Genomic DNA, 26,499 nt, shown 5'->3' with positions numbered 1-26,499 from the left:
ACATTTCCTTGAAATATTGACTTTGAGGCTGTATCACTGTATCACAATCTGTAAATCCAGACTCTGTTTGATTCATATATACAGCTCCCAAGCTTTTTATCTTTTAAATGCTGGTAAATAATGCTTGCCACTTGGATAAAGGAAAGAAATAATTTCATCAACAACTTTTAATAACAAAATTTCAAGAGTTTTTGTTTTTTGTTTTTTTAAATACAGCATTATAACCAGCAATAACTGTTAATTACATCAAAAAGCAAACAAAGAAAAACAGTTATGTTAAAATGGCTATGTCCATGTTTTCTAATATAACCTCTTTCCCTCCCTTTTTATTTTTTTTATTTGTGTGCAACACAACTTTGTTTCCTCACTTTTTTTGCATCAATTAGTGTCAAATCTTCTATTGTAAAGTTCAATCATACTGTATATAAGTCAGATTCTCAGACTTGTGAAAAAAAAATCTATATCTATCCATCTATCTCTAGACAGATTTGTACTTTATTTTTACATTGTAAGTATGGACCATTAAAATTAGCAACATTATTGTTTTATTATTCTGTATATGACTCACTATGTCCACTAAATCTGCATAGATTAAACAACAACAACAACAACAACAACAACAACAAGACATACATACACATTATGGACATACTTATGGGTAAGTTGTTTAGTGCAAACATAATTATTTAACAAATTTAGACCAATAGTTCAGGGTCTGGTACAGGGAGAAGGCTGAAGGCAGTGATGCAATTGATGACCCAGGTGGTGGGAGCTGACCACACCTTGCCTCGTCTCACTACTGACGGCTTGTGAGGGGCTTGAGGGTCATAGATGATGTAATGTGTGCAAAGGGCCTGGTCGGACCCTGGCAGGGCATGATAGGCTGTGGCATTCACAGTTTGAGTCACATCACTGTCTGGCTTGGGTTGCCGGTTCAGTAGCTGAGCTCCTCCCTCCCGGAGTAGTTTTGTGAGCTCATCTTTGGTAGGCGTCTTAAAAGAGCCAAGAAGGAAGAAGAAACATCCATCGAACAGTGGTGGAAGCTGTGAAATACGACGGGAACAGACATTAGTGAAAACTTTGAAGACCGCCTCATCCCTTGAAGAGTCCAAGGCTCGTCCAAACTAAAACTGTCTTGCTGAGAAAACGTCTCTATTATCATCCTTCATTAAAAATTGAAAACAAACGAGCTTAGTGGCAGAATGAGTAAAGTCTTCTCTTTTGTTTATGGTGAAGATAAATGGTAAATAATTGTCTTTGCTACTAAATCTAGGCAAGCGCCTGTGTGGATGCTTTGTGTTCTTTGCTGCAGCGGCAGAAGACATTTTTATAAGCACTGTTCTCCAGACAAGCTCTGAACCACTTGGCATTACGGTTTAAAGCAGCAGTGAATTAGGCCACTGGAGACTGTTCTATTCACAGCATCAAGGAACTCAGCTGTTTTGCGTTGTAAATTAGCACTCTCAGGTCTTTAGAGTAGAAAGATTACTTTATTATACGTTGGCAGGGTTTTACTTTTGCTTCTGCATGTCCTTTATTTAGGATTTTGATTGATGGTTTTTACCATTTTTCAAGAATGAACATTTATTTTGCATCAGAGGGGGGAAAAGAAAAAAGAAAAGAGTTATAAAAGAGTGGGGGAACATGTGTCTCCTTGTGGTTATGACCAGAACATGCTGAAAATACCTTGAGAATTCCTCAAGGTAACAGGTAAACACTTTATCAGGTACATACACAGTGCATAGAATTTTGTTTTTGCACAAATGAATCTGAACAAAGCAGACTAAAGCACCTTTAGAAGCAAATGCAGCTTCTAATGAGTCTTTTGCCAGTATTAGCTTTGACAATGCAGTGCCCCCATTCTCTAAAAACAGCACAAGCTCCATCGGGTTTCATGCTGATTGGTTGGGGAAAGCTATTTTCAAGCCCTGCCAAAATATCTTCTTTAAACTGAGGTCATGACAGACTTGGCCACTGTAAGTCATTCATGTTGTGTTAGAAACAATGTCAGTGTAATTTTGGCTTTGTGGTAAGCTGCTGTCTTTCAGAAACGGTTGGCTGCAAAATCAAACATGTGGGTGAGAGAACAAAAAATTTTGAATACTTAGCTTAATTAAGACTAATTTGAATTGAAGAGATTAAAAATTTAATTATATTTATATTGATTTGTGTCTAAAATAAGCAAATATGTTATGATTCATGACAGAAAACAGATTTATACAAAAAAAAAAAAAAAAAAAAAAATCAACTATCACCATATGCCACTGCCTGGAAAAACAAATTTTTCCCAAGGAGAGAGAGCTTAAACAACGCGTATTCATCAATTTCATATCTTTGTTTTTGTGCTTCTCGCTTACCAAGCTGCATCTGTTGATGCGACTTCGCTGGGGGCCTTCTCCTGCTTCATGCTCAGCTTCAGGCACCCATTTCCCCACCTGGAGACATGCCTCCACCCCTGGCATCAAAGAGAGAGAACAAAGAAAATTAAAGCTACAGCTAATTATGTTGACTTTGAGGGAATGTGACAAGGCTGTGTTGCACACCAAGGATGACAGTCTGTTTTATCACAAGTTGGAAGATTTCATGTATTGGCATAGCTGCCGTTGTTGACAGAGAAAGATGCCCACAGCATGATGGAGTTAATGATGCAACCCCCGTTTAAAGTATTAAGCAGAATTCGAGCGTCATCTCTTTCTGTCTCTTGAGGTTTTACGGAGTCAAAATAAAACCGTGTGACAGTCAGCATCCAGGCATTTTTTGTGTTAGAGATATAGCTTTTGTTAAAAATCCTTAGGAAGAAAATCTTAAAAAGGCAGAAAACTTTTTAAAAGTAAAGGCAGATAAAGGGGGAGGGAAAAAACACAAAACATGCACATTTTAATGACCCCTCACTGTCACAGATAAAAATGCTTCTGAAGATGTCACAGATCAAACTGCTGCTGTTCTCAGTAAGTGTTCTATTACTGAGCATTATTTTTGGGATATATTAAAAGAAACCCCAAATCCACAGTTTATAAGTGGCATATCTAAACATTAAAGCTAGATTAGGTTGGAAATATGACACTTTGCTGTGGCGGGGTGGGAAGATAGGAAATACACCTGAGCATACGCATTGGCTCGAATAACGTTTTTCATTACAAACACACTGAGTTTTCTCATTACGCTTCTAACTGTTAGAGATGCAAACTATTCCACAGACACATTTGCAAGGTATATACGCAACACTTTGCCTCAAGTTCTCTCTTACAAACATTCCACCTTCCAAATATGTGAGTAAGATGACAGGAACAGATCAGTGTGTGTACACCGTGACAGCACCATTACAAGGGGTGAGGAGTAGTAACATTTCTTCACCCCCCTTAATTACAGACTTCTTTCAGGAGGACCCCGCTAAAGAGTTGGGCAGAAATACAGGGGTTAATCTCTCTCTGGACGATAGCACTTAGTTTCTTAGAGTCATTAGCATATTTGTTAATCATACTCCGAAAGAGAGCATAAAACATCTCAATCCCCATCCTTACTGAGTGAGCAGTAAGATGAACCAGCCCTCTTGACTAACCGTGAGACCAAACTGTTACTGCGATCTCATTATAAAGACAAAAGCTGACGAAAACTTGTCCTCTTATAATGAGACAAGAAGAATTGTATTGGCATTTCGAATGGATAAGAAGTTCTAAAGGCCAATACAGACGCTTTAGGAGTGAGACAGGATACAACATTGCACTCATGGTCATTATACCAAAAGTCAGTATGAAGCCATACTAATCAAAATTGAAAATTTCTCCTCTTCAGAAACACCTCCACATCTGACATCAACTCCTAGGAAAAAATAGCACAAGTCCTGAATTTCCTCCATTGTTATGTAATTTATCGTTATGATGAACACCAGTACCTACAGAAATGCTCTTGTGGCCTATGCTAGTTTTGTGCACCTATCTAACTTCTGTAAAAGTTCTTGTGATCAAAGAATGACCTGCCAACCAGTCTTTCTTGAGAACAGACTGTAAGCAACCAGACTTTGTAGGCTTTTATTGACACTAACAGGCAACTCTGCATCCTACACTTCCAATCTCATATCTTTAAGTAGAAAAGCTGACCCCAAGAAGTTTTCTGAGACCTGCAATGAGAGTTGTACTTTTTTCAGGCTGCACTGATTGCTTAGAGCATTCAGTAACGTTAAGAAAAGTAAAACTGCATGTGCTTTATTAGTTTAGCTTTTCTGTGTAAATGCAGTCACTTATGTATAGGTGAACTCTTAGTCTTCCTATGACTAGGGACTGTGCATTGAAATGTCTTCATTAAATACGCAATGGAAAAATGTTATAATGTTAATGTTTAAACACATAAGATGAAAAAACAAAAACAATAAGTGGACATTTTCTAGCTATAGGTTGCCAGACACAGCTGGTAGATGCAAGATTTAAAAAAAGGTTTACAAGCGAGCTAATTGAGATTAGATTGAGGTAAATAATAGTCTCATTTTACTCTAGCAAAAACATTAGTGTGTTTCCCCCATGCTGGTCAAAACCATTTCAACTGTTCTGAACATGTCTTTTAGTTTTAAGTGAAACCCTAATAAAAGGCTTTTAGTTGGAATATAACCTTGTTAGGCACACAGAGACTGCATTTCAATCAAAATGCAATGCACTGAAACAAGTCTGATAAAGAAGTAAGCCGGGGCTCGGCTTAGCGGACAGGTATGGCATACAAAGTCAGGTGACAGTGAAAATGCAGCTCCTTGCGTGTGCTCACATACACAAGGAAAAGAAACAGATAGGATGCCACAGTGACTGTCACAAGGGAGACAAGAAGTGTCAAGTGCTCAGCCCGCGTGGAGAAAAGAAAAGGGGAGAGGGGGATAAATATGGTCCAAACACTCAAAATGTTACAGTGACACAACTACACACATTCAACGTTGAACTGGTTTACTGGCAGAGACAGAAACAGGAATGCACGGCACTGTACTGTAACACTCACACATTCCCACACATACAACAGTCAAGGGCATGCCAAGGTGCCAGAAAACTCTTTGACTGCAAGTCTCTTTCTGCTTCCTGTGAAGCTGATTGTCTCTGAACATATGCTTGCTGACTTGGTCCAAGGATACCAGAGAGACTAGCCAAGATTAGGAAATTTTTTGCAAGGTATTTATCTTGGTAAAAAGGCAAAAGAGTTGACCAACTTTTTATCACTAGTCATATTTGGCCTTGTGATATTGATTCCCACCTACTTCACTTGGCCGTCAGACATAAGGAGTTGTGTGCACACAGAGCAACAGGCACAAACAATCTGATATGAAAACTGCTTGTTGCTAAATGTTCTTTAAATCTTCCCATAGAGACCGGATGTTGTGCATGAAAAAAAATCCTGTATATTTTATTTGGACTTTTCCCAAAAACCCACAAAACAGAATAATTCACTTAAAAGGTTCCAAAATGAGAGAAATTAACACCATAATATTGTAGCACCAAGTAACACACCAGCAATTTTAATGGTTTACATGTCCCTTAATGTAGCCGCATAAAAATATTATCTAAAACAGTCCTATGGAAAATCACAAACAGCCCACTGTTTGAAACAAAGACGGCTGTTAAAATGTTCTGTGGGACTGAGCAGGAGGCTAATCTGTTATCTCAAATTGTTTTGTTTTGTTTTTTTCTCTGTAGAAGCATCTGGGAAGTCTTCCTTGGAAATGTTAAGAAAGGGCAGGCAATTAAAAAAAAAATACTCAGCAGGTGACTAGATGAATCATGCTTGTAGCAGTGACCTTACTGCTGCAGGCTTATAGGTTAAAGCCGATTAGAATGGATTCCCTTGCAATCAGCAACCTCAGTATTTCTGCTGTCTTGTAAGGTAAGCAGAGGCCGTGCTACCAACATTTGTGCTGTACTTTTGGGAGATAAATGACTAAGCTGAGCAACTACAAGAAACATAACTTCTATGTAAATGGAAATACTGTTTCTATATCTAGAAACTCTCTGAAAGACTTTAATGACTTTTCTGTGACAAATGTATATATATATATTTATCAGGTACGGTATAGAAATATTTACATGTAATTTTGCCACTCAGCACAAATAGCCATCTGGCACTTACTTCTGGATGAAAGGTATTTAAGTATATTGCAAACAAAACTTACAATGTACAAATGTAACGGTGCAGCATGTGAGGAAACACGTGATAGTAGCAAATTAAAGTTCTTTCTATTTTTGGGCAAGAAGCCCAGTCAATACTGAACTTTATTCAAAGCAATATATAACAGGACAGATTTAGTAACTGTAATTACATTGCTTTTGCTAAATTATAATGATACTACTCTAAATGTCCAAGACTTTTCAACATATTAAATTTTAATGCTATTAGAGCTGTCGGAGCTAGAAGATCACAGAACAATTTATTCATTTATGTTTTATACAGAGTCATGACATCAGTAAATCTAAAAATATTTAATTCACAATTCTGGATACATTTTCCAACAGTGACACTTACACATTAAATGAATTAATGTGAATTAAGGAATTAAAGACTGTTAAAGTTTAAAGCCTTCTCTGTACTTACATTTGTATCTAACAATCCAGCAGCCAGCAAGAAGACCCATGAGGGTGGAGTAGGTGGTGGGCATTTGCCCTTCCGGTACCACAATGTGACTCACTGGAAAAAGAAAACAGACACACACCAGTCCATACAGGTCCACATTTTGCCTGTGACACAAATTTTGGTAATTTTGCACCAATGTATCTGAAAGGATGCAGTCAGTGTGTCGTTTAATTCGGGGGCTTTGCAATAGTGAAATTCTAAATGTTTGTCAATTCAGCCTTTCATACATGTTTATATATCCATTATGTCCATGACATAACACAGCTTCCACCATGTTTGACAGATAACACATTACGCTTCAGATCACAAGCTCTCATTTTCTCTCTCCATACTTTACTCTTCCAATCAATTTAGAACAAGATTATGTTGGTTTTATCTGTGCAGTGAATCTCACTCTCTGCATGGTCCGGTTATTTTTTAAGGTACAAGGTTCTTTATTCGTCAAATGCATAGTTATACAAGTATAACACACAGTGAAATGTAACCTGACACACTCCTCGAGGGGGTGAGAGAAAGAAAGAACATTATCTATTATATACACATTAGGTGAATGTGCAGTAGTAGCATTGTATGCTGCACCACAGCTTTTGTTTGTGCCAAATTCTAAGCTGACCATTCTGTTTTTGCATATTGGTCCATTGGTAAAAAAAACAACAAAAAAAAAACAAAACAACAACAAACAAACAAAAAACACTTTAATAATCCAATCCCTGTCTATAATAGGTCTAAAAAATAAAAAATAAGCGAATATTTTTGACGGATTTTTTGACACATCTAAAGAGACAAACAAAATATAACTACAGAGAGTTTATCTTAAAAAGTATAGTGTTTTTCATCTCAGCTCAAGTTTATCTCTAAACTTTTTGTTTTTTTGCTTTTTTGACACATTTATTATGTCAGTTTTCATGAGTTCAGCACTACCTTTAAGGGAAAAAATATCTGAAAATGTGAACAATTATTAACATCTGTCCCCTCTCCACTTTCTTTTTGACAGTGTGTTTTTCCACTTTGCCTTCCAGCATTTCCTACCCAAACAGTATTATAGATTATACAATAAATTTTATACTACATGTAGGCATGTTATGCATTTTATGAGACAGAGCCATTTACATGTGAATCTTTTATGAAATCATTTGTAAAAGGGTAAACCAATGTAATTATGCATTAAAGGAAAAAAAAAATCTGTGATTTTGATTTAGCAACGCAAACCCAACTGGATGAAATAGTTTTTATTCCAGGTTAGTCACTGCCCAACACTTCCCTAATGTCCCTTACTTTGAGTGGGTGAAAAGTAAGCTTACTGAAAACCTGTCAAACACTTCATGGCAACACAATAGGCCAAGTGTTAGTTTATTAGGGGTGGGGGAAAAAAATCGATACTGTGTAGTATCGTGATATTTTGTTTGCTAATAATGTATTGATACAGGGACAGCAGAAATCGATATTTTGTTACAAACAATTTTTTCGTGGACTGGAACATGCTCTGACTTCAGAGCATGTTGATCAGCTCCTTTTTCTGAGCAAGAATGCTGACATTCCTTCACTGTCCAAATGTGTTTAACTTTTTTTTTGACAGCAATAAACATGACAGTTTACTTATTTTAATTTAAGACATATTTTATTTTTATTAAGTTTAAAACTTTTTTTATTTAATGTAAAATTATATTTTTTTTAATTTACTTTCAAATTCTTCAGTTGCTGAATGGGCTGCATAGTTTTCATAAATTGCATAGTTCAGAATAGCTATAATTGTACCAGATGGTTGCATTCAGTTAAATTGGACTAGACTGTAATACAAACCGTTCAGTTTGTCAACAATAAAACTGACTGAAATGAGAGAAAGACTGAGTGTGAGACTTTGATATTAGATAAAATGAATATTGATAAAGTTTACCTTTATGTACAGAATCTGAATATCGCAAAATATTGTAAAAAATTGCAATAATATCGTATGGTGCGTTAAGTATTGTGATAATATCGTATCGTGAGTTGTATGGTGATTCCCACCTCTATAGTTTATTGTGTAAAAGAAAGGGACACATAATTATGGTTAATTAAAAATTAAATACAAGCTTATTGCCTCTTCAATCAACAATTAAGCACAGTTGAAAAATTCAAAATGAACATAATTATATCTCCAGGGTGAAACCTTTTTACATTGTGCATTGACCATGAATTTGGTGGATTTGCAGGCTTCAGTTCAAAATGTGAGAAATGTTCATTGGAAGCGCCTACTCTCAGCCCTCAGGCCAGATGAGGGAGAATCGTGAGACACACTTGTGTTTTTCATTAGTGAGTATTCATCACTCTGACAGTACCTCCAAACATTTTATGAGGAATGATTTCAATTACTTTTGTTCTCTTGTGTTCTTTCAGCTATAAACTATGCAGCAGTGAAGGAGCTGCTGTATCACAATGATGTATACAGCTCTAAAAGTGTTTGTTAGTTACTGTTGAACCTTCACGAGTGATAATGCTCAAGCACCTGACGTTGGCTTTTACAATAAAATGGATTTGTGTTAGACAGTAAAGCCTATGAAGCTTGGCTCAGTAGCAAAAGGACCATTTGGGATTGTGAACCATCTCTAAGGTTGATGAAGTAGCCGCATTATGTAATCTTTAGTAAATGTTTGGATGAGGCCAAGAGACAACCTTTTAGTTACTGAATAACTCAGGAGGTTCAGCCTGGAATTTATCCTTCAGATATATATTTTGACTGCACGTAGAAGTGCTTGGCAGTTAAACAAGCTTCTGTACAAGCAGTTCGCTGGCAGTTGCATTTAATTCATGATGCTGTTAAGAGCCCATCACCAATAACGCTGAAAGCAGTCATGCAGCTAGTATTGTAAGGGGCTTGGACTGGAACGTTGATCCCCTGGAGTACAAACAAACAATACCTGAGCCAGAAAATGTGTCAGCCATCCTCCCTCCCAGTAGCTGTCCCAGTTTGACCAGTTGATGCCGTTCAGCTGGCGAGAGCTTGCTGGACAAAAGCACTATGGTTTGTTCCCTCCTCACACAGTCATTTACCTACAACAAGCAGAAATTTAGAGGTTTTGAGGCTTTTAATGCAAGAATATGTATTATGGTTCACTAAATCTAATCTGAAAATGAAAACCAACTGTAGGAAAAAGATACGTTTCCAGAAAAAAATGACTGGAAATATCTCTGCCTTTAGTATCTGTTAATTTTGTTCAATTAATCAACACAGCCAGCTTCAGGAGGCACTGGTCATTGCCATGTTCCATTTTTGTATTGTTCTGAACTTCTTAAATCTTGACCCTGACAATCACCAACCATTACATAATACAGACAAATTTCAACTAACACTGATAAAAACTAAACTGAAATGAGAAAACCACTGTGGAAACTAACTGAAATGAAGATGAATCAAAAACATTCTAAGCAATATGAGTAAACATAGTCATTATAATAACTCGGCTCCAGAGTTGATCATTTCAAGGCAAAAAGGGCTATTCACATCATGGCGACATACCACGGAGAGACTGGCTGAGGGGCTATGAGATATACGAGCATTTGCATATTGAGTTCCTTCTGAGGCTTCTTGGAAAATCTCCAGCATCTCCAGACTCGCTGCATAATCTGCAGGCCGCTTTCCATACAGATTTCTATGAAGAGGAACAAAGATAAAAGGTGTAAGTATCTAACAATATGCACACACTTATATATTTATTCACTTGCAGTGCTGCAGACCATCTGGTGACCACCAGGAAGGTCAGACACATTAACACTGAAAAATATGTCAACACACAAAATCTAAATCCCAGGAAACACCACCAACAACAAGATATTTTGCTGTGTAATCCTGCATCTCTTGTGGGTTATTTAGTCATGATGGATCAGTGCAAGCATTAAATAGACCGTTGTTTTTCACAGGAACATTGCTCGGGATCCAAGGAAGTGAAGTGCTGAGTCTGAAGTCATTTGGATGAGTGGTTCAGCTTGCACTTTAATCAGTCATGTTGTTTGTATAAGCTCATCTTGAGTAAGCTGTAAGTCATGATATACCTTTACAGTCACATTTTGAATGAGCAATGCACTAGTAAATTTCCATTAGGAAACAAAAAACAGCCCAAGAATATATATTACATGCAATATTGTAAACACATATTATTATAAAAATGATTCAGACTCAGCTGGCTGCACTTCCTTAGCCAGGAGCTCTAGAGTCTTGGGAACCTGCTCTGAAGGCTCCATCCACACTGTCGTACCTTTGAAAGGATCCTTTTAATACTTGTTTTAGTTTAAGTTTTTAAGGAGATCATGTTTTCAAATCAGATCATCGCCCCATTTCATCATTTAGTCCCAATCTGTGCAAATTCAGTTTCAAATATTTGCTTAAAAAAAAAAAAAAAAAAAAAAAAAAAAAAAAAAAAAATTGGCAATGCCACATCCTGCTTGCTCTGTGAACTCTGTGCAACAGTGTGTGTCAATCACTCGCTAGTGCGTAACAGTTCGATATAAGGTTAAGCTGAAGTCTGTCCTATACTTCAAGCATAGGTCACATCATAACACTCACTAAATGCAAAGCAATTAATATCAAAAGGCTGCATACTGAATGTGTTTTAATTTTGATACATGGTAACCTTCTAGAACAGCGTGTCTAATGGAGGCTTTGCATCTCAAAAAGCACTATTATGTGCAGAGACTCAAAGACGATGAAACAGCCTCCCTTGGTTACAAAGCGGACAGCTTTAAAGTATGCGTCTTTACGTTTGAGGAAATCTGCATGAAACAAGACTTGGGTCACCTTGATGAAAAGGGGGGCGGAGAAAGGAATCACGAAAGGCACAGGAGGAGGAAAGGAGACAAAGAAGAACCAAGCCCAGCAGGTCGTCTCTAAAAGATTAGGCGTCAGCAAAGATAACACCTGGGGGACAATTAATAGGTCCACTGGTCCATAAAATATTTCATTTGGATTCATACCCCCAGCTCCATATGCACACAAATACAAACAAACATAAAATGTCCCTGACACTTAAACATACGCACACACACAAGCTGGTTTAAGCAGCAGCACGTGAGAAGAATATCTACAAATAAAACAAAAAGTAGAGAAGGAGGTAAAGTCACAAATACTCTTCCACAGGCCTCTGCTCAAGCACACAAGTGGGTGGAAGGTGAGGGTGGTTCTAGTAGGCGTCCACTATACCTGTGACTATCTAATATAGTCACAGGTATAGTGGTAGGTTATCCTAGAAAGTTTTAAATTATAGTGGATCTTTTTGACCACAGCAAGCAGATTTCAGTTATGCGCTCATTACATAAAATGTGTTGCATGCTACAAATGGTTCATCCCTGACATTCTGAGCCTTTCTACCAAATACATTTTTCATTCCTAACTCCACTTTGTTAAAACAACACAAACACTGATAAAAGCTTTTTAACCCATTTACTTCTTGATATAAACCTTAAAAGACTGTTGCCTTACTTGGTATCTACAGTTTCTATACAGTTTAAACCATTTCTGCCCAAAAATCACATTAGCAGCAAGTATGAAGAGTGAAATGAAGAGGCAGTATTTTTTCTTCAAATCAAAGACAATTAGTTAAATTTCCATCTTTTGAAATTTGTTCCGATCACCTTACAGCCAACACTGCTATGTTAGACTTCCCAAACACTTTCACTTAACTTTTTAAAAGTACCGCACTGTGATTTTATTTTATTTTTTGCAAATGCCCTTCATTAACACCAAACCATAATCACAAATAATGTTGAGTACAGCTTTAAGAGTTCTTTTGATGCTTTTAGCTACACCCTTCTTCAAACTGCTAACAATATTTCAAACTTTGTGACTGCACAAAAACGATAGTCCAGTGCATAAAAGCCAAAACAGGATCGGAGCAATGCACTTTGTTATGACAAGAGAATGCAACTGAAAAGACGGTATGCATTATGGAGTACATTTCAAAGAGCAAGAAAATGACATCCATTAACTGGAAGTTGTCATATCAAAGGTGCCCTCTGAGGTCTTCTTGTAAACAAGCAAAGCTTCTTTTCACACTTAGGTCAACTCACCAAAACAGACTGTCTCCTTGAGGGCTAACAAAAATGATGAATTACCTTCCATTCCATTAAAACGGCTGAAAAGCTATTTTTGGAACACTGTGACCTGCATTCTTTACATTGTTTGCCATCTTCCTGACTTTTCTGATTGGTGTATTACTGTAGTCCTTAATGTTTTATAACCACCAGTTTTTGGCTTGCCGATACTATCATCATCATACTTGTGCACCTGCATCATAATTTCAGTGCAAAATATCTAAACAACATCCCTAGAGTTATGATTAATTTTAATTAACTTTAATTTAGCTATATTAAAATCACTAAAATCTGTATAAAACCAAAAAAGTCAGTATATAAACTGTATGGATACATACATACATACACACACACACATACATATATATACTATGTCCTATACTAGTAAGTGTAAAGAGTGACAAAGAGTGATGTAATGACTAATTACTAGCATTTGATGAATGTCATTGCGAGTTTGTCGTACCCCTGTGTATTTAATTATACCCAATGGCATGTTAGTACAAGGCTTCCAGGTGATGTTAATTAATGTCTGTATGGATTCAGTGCTTCCGGCTTAATGTGGTCATTACGACTTAGTCAATTTAAATATATCGGGTACCTTGTTGCCCATGTCTCATTAGTACAAATTTATTTTCACACTGCATTGACCTAAACATAAACAGTGAAATCTAAAAGCTTATTGTATGCTAAGCAAAATTCTTCAGGCCTCCTCTTAAGTTTACAGATGTCCTGCCCTGGTATACATTTAGAAGCTCATACTTTAAAGCGGTCTCAGAAAATACATGTTGTGACAAAGCAGATATCGCTTAAATATATTAAAAGGTACTCAATTGATAGTTTGTCTCTTTTAAGACTTCCTTCAGTATTTCAGACTTCAGTCAGATTAATCAAAAGTTGAGCTAGATATAAAGTGGACTCTGGCACCAAGTGATTTATAGAACTGTGACTAAACAACAACAAAATGCAGCTGAATCATTCAAGCTCTACTTGCACACAAACATCAACGGAGGAAAAATGAAGATCTGTGCCTCTAAACCCCGAGCTGTGTGCCAGTCAGTCCATTAGGGACTGCACTGGCAGATGTCTTAGCTTGTGTCCTCTGTGCATGTGTGTGATTCTGCATGGTAAGGAAGAGAAGCTAGGACAGGAACTATATTGATCTCGGATCCTGAATAGGAATGAATATTGATAAGTTTCTGGATGCCAATGCCCACATGGCTTCATGGATTCACTTATCGTCTAATGTAGGCCTGCATTATTATTTCACACTGAAGTGCCTATTACATTGCAATACAGAGATCAGACCAGTAGAACGAAGGCTTGCATTTTCTCTGTCCGAGAAGTCCGAACATCTTGAGGTTGTAAACTATTATATTAATTTAAAAAAAAAAAAAACCAACTCTTAAATAAAACCTTTCAACTTACAGTCTTTATTTAAAGAACCAATCAGGGATCACAGAAACTCTCGTACTAAAGTTAATGACATGTAGATTAACAGTGACTCAGAGTTTCTTTCTTAGTCTTGCTTGATCTTACAGCTGCCTACGACGCTGGTAATCGTGACATTTTAATTCTGGCTTTATGATTCAGTTGGTTACTCAGAGGCCTTCCAGGTAAGAGGAAAATTGACCATATTACCCCAGTACTGAATTCACTTCACTGGCTCACAGTACAATAAAGGAATACTCTTAAAATCCTTTTATTAGTTCACAAAGCTTTCGACGGTTTGCCCCCCAGCACATCTGTGAATGGCTCACTGTTTATAACCCAATCACACCTCTCCGGTCATCAGGTGCAGATCTTTTAAATGTTCCTAGAATTACAGTCAAGTATGCTGAGGGTGCTTTCAGTTATTGTGGTAACCTGCTTGTTGACCTGAAAACAATTACATCTGTACTGACATTCAAAAAAATAAACCTAAAACCTCACAGAATATCCCTGCCCGTTTTCCTTGCAGACAAGTAATAAGGCAAAAAAGAACAAATGTAAATCAAAGTTATGAAACAAACACAACTAAAGACAAAAACAAACAAAGTATGATAGGTATTCATTGATTATAAGACTGTAAAAGAGCTGATCATCTGATCAAAGTACCAAGTCTGATTAATTAGTCATCATAAGGATTAGTCAGTTCCCGTCCTCATTATTGACAATGTACTTCCACAAGCCGGAAGAGCTCATATGGCATCAACTGATTAACAAACAATCAGCACTGAATTTTACATCTGTCCACCTATGTACTATGTAACTCCCAAAAAGCTGAATGTCTTGTATGATGACTGAGAAACAAGTCTTTGAAAATTTATTGAGGAAGTGGGGGAGAAAAAAAAAAAGCAGCAGTGGTCCAGTAGGACAGAAACACCACTATGATGTAATGCCAGGAAACACAATAGGCATGCAGTAAATATTAACTTGGTGTAAATGTTCTGTTTCTTTTTAGATTTATGCTTCAGTTGTGTGTGTGTGTGTGTGTGTGTGTGTGTGTGTGTGTGTGTGTGTGTGTGTGTCCAATAAGAGATCATATCATCAAAAGATAACGTCTCTTTCCAGGAACACTATATAGCTGTGATTTAATTTGTCAAAGGCATTGATTCTCTAACTTTTTTCTTTATCCATTCACACACACACACAAAAAAAAGCATATCGAAAAGAATATTTGCCTAAATTGTTTTAGTCATCATCAACAATTAAATTAGGACTGTAGTTCACTTTTAGCAAAATGAATGTCATCACAAGCGCTTGAGCAAGCTACACTGCTCAAAAAGTTTTTTACGCTTAAAAAAAAGACTTGATTGTCACAGTTTAACACAAAGTTAGTTCAACTTCTTCTGTCCAGTTAGGATGCATTAATCACTGTGAATCCATATGATCGGCTTTGGTGCAAATGAACACAACAAGGGATGCACAGGAGAGGCGAGAAGGGAAAAAGGGAATGATTTTGCAGGTTGTGGCATAAATCATTGCTCTTCTCTTATCCCTCCTGACTGACTTTTCTCTAGTTTTGCTTTTTGCTAGTGTTCTTTCACTAGTGGTAGCATTAGATGGTACCTGCAGCCCATTCATGTTGCACAGGAACTCTACCTGCTTCAAGATGGCACATCCACATGAGCCATCCCAAGAAGGTCTGCTGTGTCTGCCAGCATATTCTCAAGTGTATGGAGGAGATCTGGGCCATTACATGAGGAGAGCTGGAAAAGACTACTGTGAGGCACAAATCAGCAGTCATATGAGTATCTGCTCCTTTGTGCAATGAGGAAAATGAGGAGCAATGCCACAGTTCTGCAAAATAACCTCCAGCTGGCTACTTTTATACATGTTTCTGACCAAACTGTCAAAAAATAGACTGCATAAACATGGAATGAAGTGCTGACGTCCTTTAGTGGGACCTGTGCTCACAACCCAGGACCGTGCTACTCAACTGGCATTCACCAAGGATATGCCTTCCCAGAGCATTACTGATCCACTGCCAAACTGGTCATGCCAGATGATGCTACAGGCAGCAAAATATCTAAATATTCACCACTGCAATGACATCTCCACACTCTTAATGCTTCCTAACTTGATTAAGATGAATTGCTCTGAAGTTTAACCAACTTTAGGTTATACTATGGATAATTGAGTGCTCCTTTTTTAAGAGCAGTGTATTTTTTTTTATTTTAATATTAATTCAACTTAATTTTATTACATACCTTCAACAGGTAACACACACTGTGCACTGGCTCTACAATACATTAGGAGGGACCTGCCATACAGTTTCACAACTACTCTAGAGGACACTGCTGCCAATAAGAGTTTAAAAAAAAGAACTTCCATCTTGTTGTAAATGCAGTTAAAAAGTGGCCAAAATGTGTTTAAATACTAGGTTAAAAGTTTGGCTTTGAAGACAAGACTAGAAACTCTTGTTTTCATGTCAAACCTTCGGGCCACTGAAAAAGAATTCAACAAAAAATAAACAGCCCTCACAACTGTGGGGCTTTAGTTTCCACTCATTCATGGCACTTAAATAAAAGTGAGATTTTGAGCTCCACTGCTCTTCACTGGGCCTTTAGGTCAGAACTTAAAACACTGTTACGAAACACCAACGTCGCACAGAATAAAGTCAATGTAGCAATGGACACCCAAATGAAAACGCAGTATTGTGAAACACTTAAAGCAACTTACAATACGTTCTGTGAGGCGCCAAGCTGCAATAGTAGCTTTACAATAGATGAATGTCCATTCCTGACAGCATCGTGTAGTGGGGAATCGTTCTCATACCCAGGCGTGTTCAAGAGGGCTCCCATTGAGACCAGTAGTTCCACAACTGCCAGATGACCCAGGTTACATGCTTCATGCTGAAACAAAGTAGTAAAGCTCAAAAGTTATACTGCTTCTTTTCGATCTGACAATATGCCTCAGATCTTACAGTGTAATAAAGCATTTTTTAAAACTGATACGAAATAAGTTTTGCTGAGTAATAACATCTGGGAAGTATGCATAAATATGTCCTGCCCCAGTTTTCTGCTTTCTAAAATTAAGAAGATGGGTGCCTTAATGTTCGTCTGTTTTTAAGTCTTCGCCTTTGCAAAGGATTAATTTGACAAAGTTAAAGTTCAGCCTGAGAATTTCACCAGAAATGCAATTAAGACACACTCAAACAACTGCAGAGTGATTAAACACAGCATTATGCTTTAAATAACTTGAGCAGCTAATGCATTTATTAAGAAACTGGCTTTTTGTTCCAGTTTATTTTTATTTGGGTCAGGTAGTCTAAGCTATTAAGCCAAGGGCTGTGCAGTTATTCTCCTCAATGACTGCAAAAATGATTTGCCACCTGAATGAGCAAATATTAAGAAGAATATGCCTCATCTATCATCATCATCATCATCAGGGACTAGAAATGAAAACATGCCTCTTATTTGTGACAACTGTTTCATGTATTGCTGGGACACTTCCAAGTTTTTTGTAGTACTGGCCATCTGGACAAATGTTTATTTTACACCCAGTTTGGAACCAAATCCATGGATTCATAAAGTGCATGCTGAAATTGGCTTCATTTTGTTTGTTCTAAACTTCACAAATACAGAGAGAAACATGTAACAAGCTGAAATGCTCTGGCTCTACAATTGGCTAGGTTAAAAACTACAATGGTGCTAACAGAGGTTTGGAAAAACACAATGGTAATGTCATAGTGGCTGTAGCATATCAAGGCTTATAGCTACCAACCTTCCCACATATATACAAATACACACATTTGAATAGTTCTAGCATTAAGCTTACTGGTAGCAATTTGAATGATCAGCTGAGAACTGTCAAAACTCAAATTGAAAACTCAAGTTTGAGTGGAACATCTTGACATAAAGTGCTGCAATAAAGACGCAAACACACACTCAGTCTCAAGCAGCTGTCGAGGCGTTTCCAGCTTATCATGTGGCAGCAACTTGAGGTTAAACTGATAAAATAACATGCCTGTGATTGTTGCTGAGGAGGTACCACCACAAAAATAGCCCCTTGTGTCATCAGAACATATTACTTTTCAAAGAACTATATTCCTCTATCTTGAAGGATGAAAAAGTCAACCCTGGTAGAGGAACTAATGCAATATTGGCAGCAACAAAAGGTCTGCCACCCTGCCATTTGGAAGCTGGACCTATTCCTGAAGTCATGCAGGGCTTTACTTTCAAGTGTCGCATAGCTTCATCTCATATGCACACTAAAAACAAAAGAAATCTTCAGGTTAATGATATTTAAATTTCCAATTTAGTGACTGCACAATGTTTCACCAGATTTCAGAGTTTGACATAAAAAAAATAATAAAAATGAAACTTCTGCAAAAGTGCCTCCCCCCTTATTTAATCTTAATCAGAGTTTTGTTCCAGAGGCTGGTTGTTGTCATGTTTGTGACTTTTGCAACCACATTCTCCTTACACTGGGCTGGTGTTTCCTGAAAGAAACAAATCCATAGAAGCTAAAAACTTTTCTTGTATTATGTTTGATTCAATTAACAAGCTATGCTTGTGCTGTTACTAGATTACTTGTAACCTTATCAGGTCTGCTTGTTTGTGACCGCATGCCAATTTGCACTGCTCTTGGTAGACTTCCGATCATTATTATTATAATGAACTCACTGTGCTTTTGATCATAAATTTATGCATTGTTTAACATCACCATCTGAAATTTCCTCTCCTATCTGTGCTTTTCTCTGATTGCAAACTAGTGCCAATTTGCCCTGCTTAGTCAATCTGGCCCTTATTATGCCAGTCACACAAACAGTGCAGATGCTTACATTTTAAAAACAAACAGAAATTAGGGATAGCAAAAGAGGGACATTCATATAGTAGAAATATGAGTAACCAAGGAGGAAGAAATCCAAATATTTAGCTTTAATAACAATAATAATAAGTAGCAAACATTATAGAAGTAAAGTTAAAGTCTATACGAAAACCTATGTGGAAAAAGTCACTGTAGTGACGCCAATTATTTGTCATCAAAATAAGTTAAAAAAAAACAAAACACGATTGTGTGTAAACAAATGCTACATTGCTGAAGAAACAGTGTAACAACAAATGAGACTAACAAATTCATCACCTACCAGAGGTGTCCACCCCGCATTATCTTTTAGATTGGGGTCAGCCCCCTGATCCAGAAGATCCTTGACAGCCTCTACATCTCCCTGCAAAGACCAAAAGATAATAACAAACCTGGGGTCAGAACTACAGACCTGTAAATGCAAACCTTTAAACACAGCAGCTGATCTCAGTAAACCAAAGCTCTCTGGTTTATCAATCACTCAACAGTGGGCCATTGATTGCTTTGTCTGGGATCCAGGGAAGGATTACAGCTATGTTTACAAGGATTACTATCAGACAGTTTAGTCTCAATAGAGTGGAATATGGCTGCCTGATCTAATACAGCCAAATATACTCAACTCCACAGTAAGGGAGAATATTTAATTATATATCTGTAATTTTTTTTTAAAGAAGAAAAAAGAATAAACAGGAAATGCCAGGTTTGCTCCTTGCACTCACTAATTTTCATGATTTTTATTTCTGCAAAATGTCCTAACCCAAGAACAGCATTACTGAGCTAAAATGAGTGAAATTATAATTGTTTACCATTTTAATATCTCATTTTTTTTAGGAACACTGTGCACAGATTTTATTCTTGCAGTCTCCTGCAGTTATTTTCACACCTAGAATATAACAGAAAATTGAGTAAATAAAGTGAATCATGCCAACACTTTATGACCTTGATTGCAGCTAGATGAAGCAGGGTCTCTCCCTTGTGGTTCCTCTTCATAACTGCAGGGCTTCCTGGACTGGACCGTCCAACAGATGCACCATTAAAACAGGAAGATCTCCTGTAACTTTCTGTGGAGGGGCTGGCTTGAACAGAGGGGCTGTCTCTGCCCTCTTTTCTGGACTTTTTGGTGCTCTTAGGGGTAGTCAGAGATGGAGGATTTAGCACAACTGGAGAGATCGGACTCAATGATTTTCTCCCCCTTCTGCCTGGAGAAGGTCTTGGTCTTTTTGGAGTGTTGTCCAAAGTGCTGTTTCTGTCTTCGGTCCTAGATCTTTTTGAGGAATGCTCAGAAGGAGACACGTTCTTGTGATTTTTGGGGTTATCATTTGGTTTGGGTACATCTGCAGACAGCTGGTCATGCTGAAAGGCACTTTCCGGCAAGGGTTGAACAAGTTCAGTTTGGCAATTCAGTACAGTCTCGCTGCCTTGTGAGAGACTCTCTCTCACTGTGCTCCTGGCAGGACTGAGTTTATCAGTGCTCCGCTGTGCCATCTCAGGCTGAGGCCCATCAGAAGTGACAACAGGGCTTAGGAATGAAACCCTTTTACTGGACCTTCTTGCTCCATCAGCACACACCTGCTCATTTTCAGAGAGATGAGCCTCTTCTGAGATGCCCCATTGCTGGTTTATGGCTTCCAACCTTTTCTTCTTCAGATTTTGCTTCGTCTGTTTTCGTGTGGTTCTGGTGGCTCCTTGCACTGGCACATTCCTGCTGGTAGCATTTTTCTTAGTTGACCTCTTCTTCCTGTCGTTTTTTGTTTCACTGCTGCATCTTTGAGAAGAAGAGGAGCCGGAGTCTTGGGAGGACGAGGTGAAATTGAAAACTGATAGGTCCTGGCATTGAGCAGTGAGGGTGTCTTGCTGTGCTGCAGATGTTTCTCCAGGAGACCTGTTGTCCAGTACGGTGATCTCTGCAGCCTTTTCGACTGTGCAGCGTACCTTGCGGCTGCGGGGACTGAACCAGATTTTAAAATTCTTCTTGTTGTTTTTAGGTACAGGGCCATCAGGCTGAATCTCAGCCACAGATGAGTCTACAATGAAGTATGAAAAGAAAAAAAAAACAAAGAAATATATGTGAAAACACAGTGCTAACAAAAATTATCACATGGAACTATTCAAGCTAATTAAGAATAATTTATATACTGAAATCTTGAAAGTTTAACATCGATCTTTGAGGAACTGTTCTTAATGTATAATTTGGGGTGGTTTGATGGTGACCTTTTTTCCATGCTTTCTTTTAATTGAACTTCAGTATTAGTTGCATTTCAAGGCTGGTCGTTTAGTGTGTTACAGTGGTTACATACGAGTACATAAACATACACATATTAATGAATAAAAGGCTCAAGGTAAAATAGCAAACACTAACGCTACTGCTAATGGGATCCTAATAAAACGCAAGAAAGCAAAAGAAAAAAAAAATAGCAGAAAAAAAATCCCTCATAAACAGAAACTGCACAGCTTATTAGGTGTAGTGAAATAATAATGCTAACATATGAAAGACGTATTGGAGCACCTCGTTTGCTTTCTACATCTTTAGTTGTTTTCGTGAACACTGACAACAACGTGTAGATTTGTTCCCATATTAACTACATGGCTTTGAAAGCCCTTCTGAAATTCTTCTTCAAAGCTGAGATCTACTTGCAAAATAAACACTAACATGGATAATTGCACTGCATAATTAGTGCAATTACGTGGGTGCCAGATGGGCAATAAATATAATAAACCAAAGAAACAAGCCACTAACCCTGTCAATCACAGACCAGATTAGTGGAGAAAAATGTTTGAACATTTCAGTCAACAAGTGATAGAGGAGGGTGTGGAAGGATGAGCGTGGTGAACCGAACGAACCAAAACACATGGATTTCGAAAGATAAATTGTCAATTATGCTTCTAGCCTGCTATATTTTTATATATAGCTTCCCTCTACCTGGATTTTTAATAGGAGTGAGCAGGGACTCTAAGCCACAGAAGAGTTCTATGATGCTGCTGAGCTGCCTGTTGATTTGGATGTCCTTCACCCAGGCAGGGCTGTGACATACCACACAGCCATCTCCTGCACGTGGCCCAGCACAGGACCTGAGGAATAAATATACCCCATATTAGGAGTCCACACTACAGCTCAGTAAGAAGAATTACAGAATGGTTATTCCTTCACTTTTAAAGAACATCCAGTCATAAAAAGAAGAATAAAATTCGGGCTGTTGTTTAAGCATGCAGACATTAATTCACTCAGTAGCCACTTTCACACATCCGCTCCAGACAATTTCAGGGGAATTAGGTTGGGATACTGTCAACATTTCAACTTCCAACATGTACCACACAGAAAAAAAAATTCCTGTTTGAGATGGACTGAAACTACTTGAAATACTTTTTGTGTTAGCATGAAGGAGGGAACACATTATGCCCACTCACTAGCAATAAAGGCACAAGACTAATACCTGCATTGTTCGCACAGTGGCATAAACCATCATCGCATAGGTTTTTGTATTGGGCACCTGCCAGGTTAAAATGTGGAAAATCCAGCTGCTTTGGATATATGTGTTTTCTCCACTAACTCTAATAACTGATGTCTAAAACTTCAAGGCTACAGTGAATGTGTGAAAAGCACTATAGTATCTGAGAGGGGAGGCAAGACTATGCTCACATTGTAATCTGTGATGAAGGCAAAACATACTGCAGGTGTTAAAAATCATTTAGGTGTACCAAATGAAATTGACCCATTAGTCTTATTAGCTAAAGCTGTCTATTGGTGTCCTATTGGTGTTTAATTGGTTAGAATACACTTAAATTCATACATTACCTGCACAGCATATGCTCACATAAACCTAAGCAAACAGGTTCCTTCATCAAATCTGAACTGGGGGGAAAAAAAGAGAACAAAACAGACAAAAAAAGAGGTTAGTTGGCCAACGGTTGTATACCCCCAAGACCCACAAATTAATTTAAAGTGGGATTAAAAAAAACGTAAGGCAAATTTGCATAAGTGCCTTTACAATAGCCTTATTAGGAATACAGGGTGCTGCAATACTTTTTGAGCAAATGTGTAAAATCTGAACTTTACAAGACCCTGAAACCCTTAACACAAAGTGCATTACCATCATAAAAACAAAAGCACATAGTCCTGGATGTTTAGCAACTTACACTCTGGGGCAGTCCGGGACCTTGCGATATGCAAAAATAATCACCCGAACTCCATCACAGCTACAAGCACAGTCAAATACAATTTTAAGCAGCACATCACTCTCTGTTTTTACTACGCTTTGTGCTGTTGTCTCTCACTTATTCGGCGCCAGATCGCTTAGCAAAACATGCCAGAGTGTTCATTGGCAGGTGCTGCAGGCGTTATCGCCGCTATACCGTAATTTGCTGTGCCCGAGTTACAGGTTTATTATCTGTGGTTTATTGTGATGGCACTGTTTACCAGGTTATATTTTGGAAGCTTTCATCGTTGAAGTGCAGGCTGCGTGGTGTTTTCTCATTGCTGCACAGAGGTCTTCAACATTTCATGGCATTGCCGCACGTGTGTTAATTAAGGATGAATTGAAAGTGAGGTTTCAAATGAAAAGTTAACGATAATGGACAAGACTAGGGGCACGGTTACGTTTCTTCCATGTTGCTTTGCATTTCTCTATAAGCATCAGGCCACTGTTCGACTAAACAAACATACCAAACTAACATTTACATATTTGTAAATGTTTACATATTTGTACCACTTTAAGTGTAAGACAACACTTCGTTACTTTTGCTGCTACCTAAACACATAAAAAACCCAGTTTAGCCTGACTTCCAGTACTCGTAGACGACGCAGGGTTAGCTTGCCACTCTGTACTGCACTTAACGTTTACTTACCATTTGGAACAAAGTAGCAACCGTCGGAAGTTTGCCGCCGCCTCCTTAGTCTTCTTCCAGTCCACTGTTTGCACGGAACTGTGCTCATCCATTCTTAGAATAGGAGTGTTGCTCTTTTGTTGTTGTTTTATTAATCAAACAGCAAAAACAAGTACAACTTCCTGTCTTACTTCTTACATCTCCCGCCAAATATTTACGGAAGCGAGCAAAGCGCATTGCCACAGTGGATTGGTCGACGGGCACCGGTGATGACGTAAACCCTGACGTAGGGGTTTTTGGTTTTTTTTTTGAGAATCGGACGTGTGAAATGGACAGTGATAAATGAATACCAATAAATATGTTAAGACTGAACATTATTTTGTGGTATATCTATGGATAATATCTTATATACAGTGGATGATCTAAACTTCCCTATTTTGTTAGAGTGACAGTCCAACTTCTTTAATTTCTTCCTTCGGCTGCTTCCTTGTGGATCATCTGCCCCATCTCACCCTATGTGTACTACTTTCCTGTCACACCGAGCCTCTGTAAGTCCTCTTTCACAACATCCATGAATCTTTTCTCTGGTCTTTGTGTTTTCCTCCTGCCTGGCAGCTCTATATTCAACATCTTTTGTGCGATATATTCACATTCTCTACACATGTTCTGCCTTGCCTCTCTGACTTTTCTTCAACCTGCTGAACCTGAGCTGTCCCTCTGAAATACTCGTTTCTAATATTGTCCCTCCTGCTCACTCCCAATGAATACCTTAAACTCTGCAACCTCCACCTCTGCCTCTTGTCTTTTCATTAAAGCCACTATCCCCAAACCATACATCACTTTTACTATTTTGTCAAACTTCCCTGTCATTCTTGTTTTTTGTCTTCGGTAACAAATCACCCCTGACACTCATCTCCACCTACTCCACCCTTCTTACACTCTCTTCTATACCTCTCTTGTGCATTGCCTATCACTTTGGATGGTTGATTCCAGGTATTTACACTCCCCTCACTACCTCTGTTCCTTGCAACTTCACCTCTACACCTGGGTTTCTCTCATTCACACCCATGTATTCTGTCTCAGTTCTACTGACTCTCATTCCTCTTTTCTTCAAAGTATACCTCCACCTCACTAGGCTCTCTTTCACCTGCTCTCTACTCTCACTATAGATCACATTGTCATGTGCAAACATTATTGTCCACAAAGAGTCCTGCCTCACCTCATCTGTCGACCTGTCCATCACCACTGCAGACAAGAAGGGTCTCAAGGGTGATCCCTGATGTAATCCCACCCCCACCTTTAACTCATCTCTCACTCCTACCACACACCTCACCACTGTGTCTCTGTCCTCATACATGTCCTTCACAACTTTCACATACGCAATCTCTTCTACGCTTCTATACTTCTCTATCGACACTCTCAAAGCAAACATTGCATATGTAGTGCTCTTTTTCGGCATGAAGGTGTACTGCTGCTCTTAACAGCTCGTTTGCATAGCTTCATGGTATGGCTCATCAACTTTATCCCTCTGTAGTTACTACAGCTCTGCACATCACTCTTGTTCTTGAAAATTGATACCAGTACACTTCCCTGTTCCTCTCTCCTACACATATATGTATGTATGTATGTATGTATGTATATATATATATATATATATATATATATATATATATATATATATATATATATATATATATATATATATATATATATATATATATATATATATATATGGGCTTGGAGGCCAACTCCAAGCCCATAGCACAAGTCACCATCAAGTATCTACCAAGGAGATGCTCTGTCCCCACTGCTGTTCTGCATAGGCCTGAACCCCCTCAGTGAGATCATTAACAAGACTGGCTACGGATACCGACTACGGAACGGAGCAGTTGTCAGCCACCTCCTGTACATGGATGACATCAAGCTGTATGCCAAGAGTGAACGAGACATCGATTCACTGATCCACACTACCAGGCTATACAGCAATGACATTGGAATGTCGTTCGGACTGGAGAAGTGTAGTCGGATGGTAACAAAGAGAGGGAAGGTAGTCAGAACTGAGGGGATTGAACTACCAGAAGGCAACATTGCAGACATAGAGGACAGTTACAAGTACCTGGGGATCCCGCAGGCGAATGGGAACCATGAAGAGGCCGCTAGAAAGGCTGCAACCACCAAGTACCTGCAGAGGGTCAGGCAAGTCCTGAGGAGTCAGCTGAATGGTAAGAACAAGATCCGGGCCATCAACACGTACGCCCTGCCCGTGATCAGGTACCCTGCTGGGGTAATAGGCTGGCCAAAGGAGGAGATAGAAGCCACTGACATAAAGACAAGAAAGCTCCTTACCATGCATGGAGGGTTTCACCCCAAGTCCAGCACCCTGAGGCTGTACGCTAAGCGGAAGGAAGGGGGCCGGGGACTGGTGAGTGTCAGCACCACAGTCCAGGATGAAACAACGAACATCCAAGAATACATTGGGAAGATGGCCCCAACTGACCGAGTGCTCAGTGAATACCTCAGGCAGCAGAAACCCAAGAAAGAGGAGGTAGACGAGGAACTATCATGGAAGGACAGGGCCCTACACGGTATGTACCACCGGCAGATAGAGGAGGTGGCTGATATCCAGAAATCCTACCAGTGGCTGAACAAAGCTGGACTGAAAGACAGCACAGAGGCACTAATCATGGCAGCACAAGAACAAGCTCTGAGTACAAGATCCATAGAGGCTGG

At 38.5% G+C, this 26,499-nt stretch overlaps 1 protein-coding gene across 3 annotated transcripts; it reads right to left on the bottom strand.

The window, feature by feature from the left end:
- Window positions 1-152: 152 nt before the first annotated feature.
- Window positions 153-24,002, bottom strand: bard1 (BRCA1 associated RING domain 1). Of its 3 annotated transcripts, none has more exons than XM_004555513.4 (11): window positions 23,791-24,002; window positions 22,742-22,798; window positions 21,869-22,017; window positions 19,888-20,972; window positions 19,232-19,312; window positions 16,822-16,994; window positions 10,094-10,226; window positions 9,495-9,627; window positions 6,559-6,651; window positions 2,358-2,455; window positions 153-1,043 (listed from the first exon to the last, which is right to left on the bottom strand). In XM_004555513.4, exons 1-11 carry the CDS (start codon window positions 23,880-23,882, stop codon window positions 696-698), a joined length of 2,442 nt encoding a protein of 813 aa, XP_004555570.2. In that variant the 5' UTR covers window positions 23,883-24,002; the 3' UTR covers window positions 153-695. The 3 variants fall into 3 exon arrangements, with proteins under 3 accessions (XP_004555570.2, XP_004555571.2, XP_004555572.2); XM_004555514.2 differs by lacking the exon at window positions 23,791-24,002 and adding an exon at window positions 23,363-23,484; XM_004555515.2 differs by lacking the exon at window positions 23,791-24,002 and adding an exon at window positions 23,083-23,292.
- Window positions 24,003-26,499: the final 2,497 nt, after the last annotated feature.

This window comes from Maylandia zebra, linkage group LG16 (genome assembly GCF_041146795.1).
Source record: "Maylandia zebra isolate NMK-2024a linkage group LG16, Mzebra_GT3a, whole genome shotgun sequence".
In the NCBI taxonomy this organism is placed as follows: domain Eukaryota; kingdom Metazoa; phylum Chordata; class Actinopteri; order Cichliformes; family Cichlidae; genus Maylandia; species Maylandia zebra.
The sequence above is the reverse complement of the archived record's forward strand: the minus strand, read 5'-3'. Positions and strand labels throughout refer to the sequence as shown.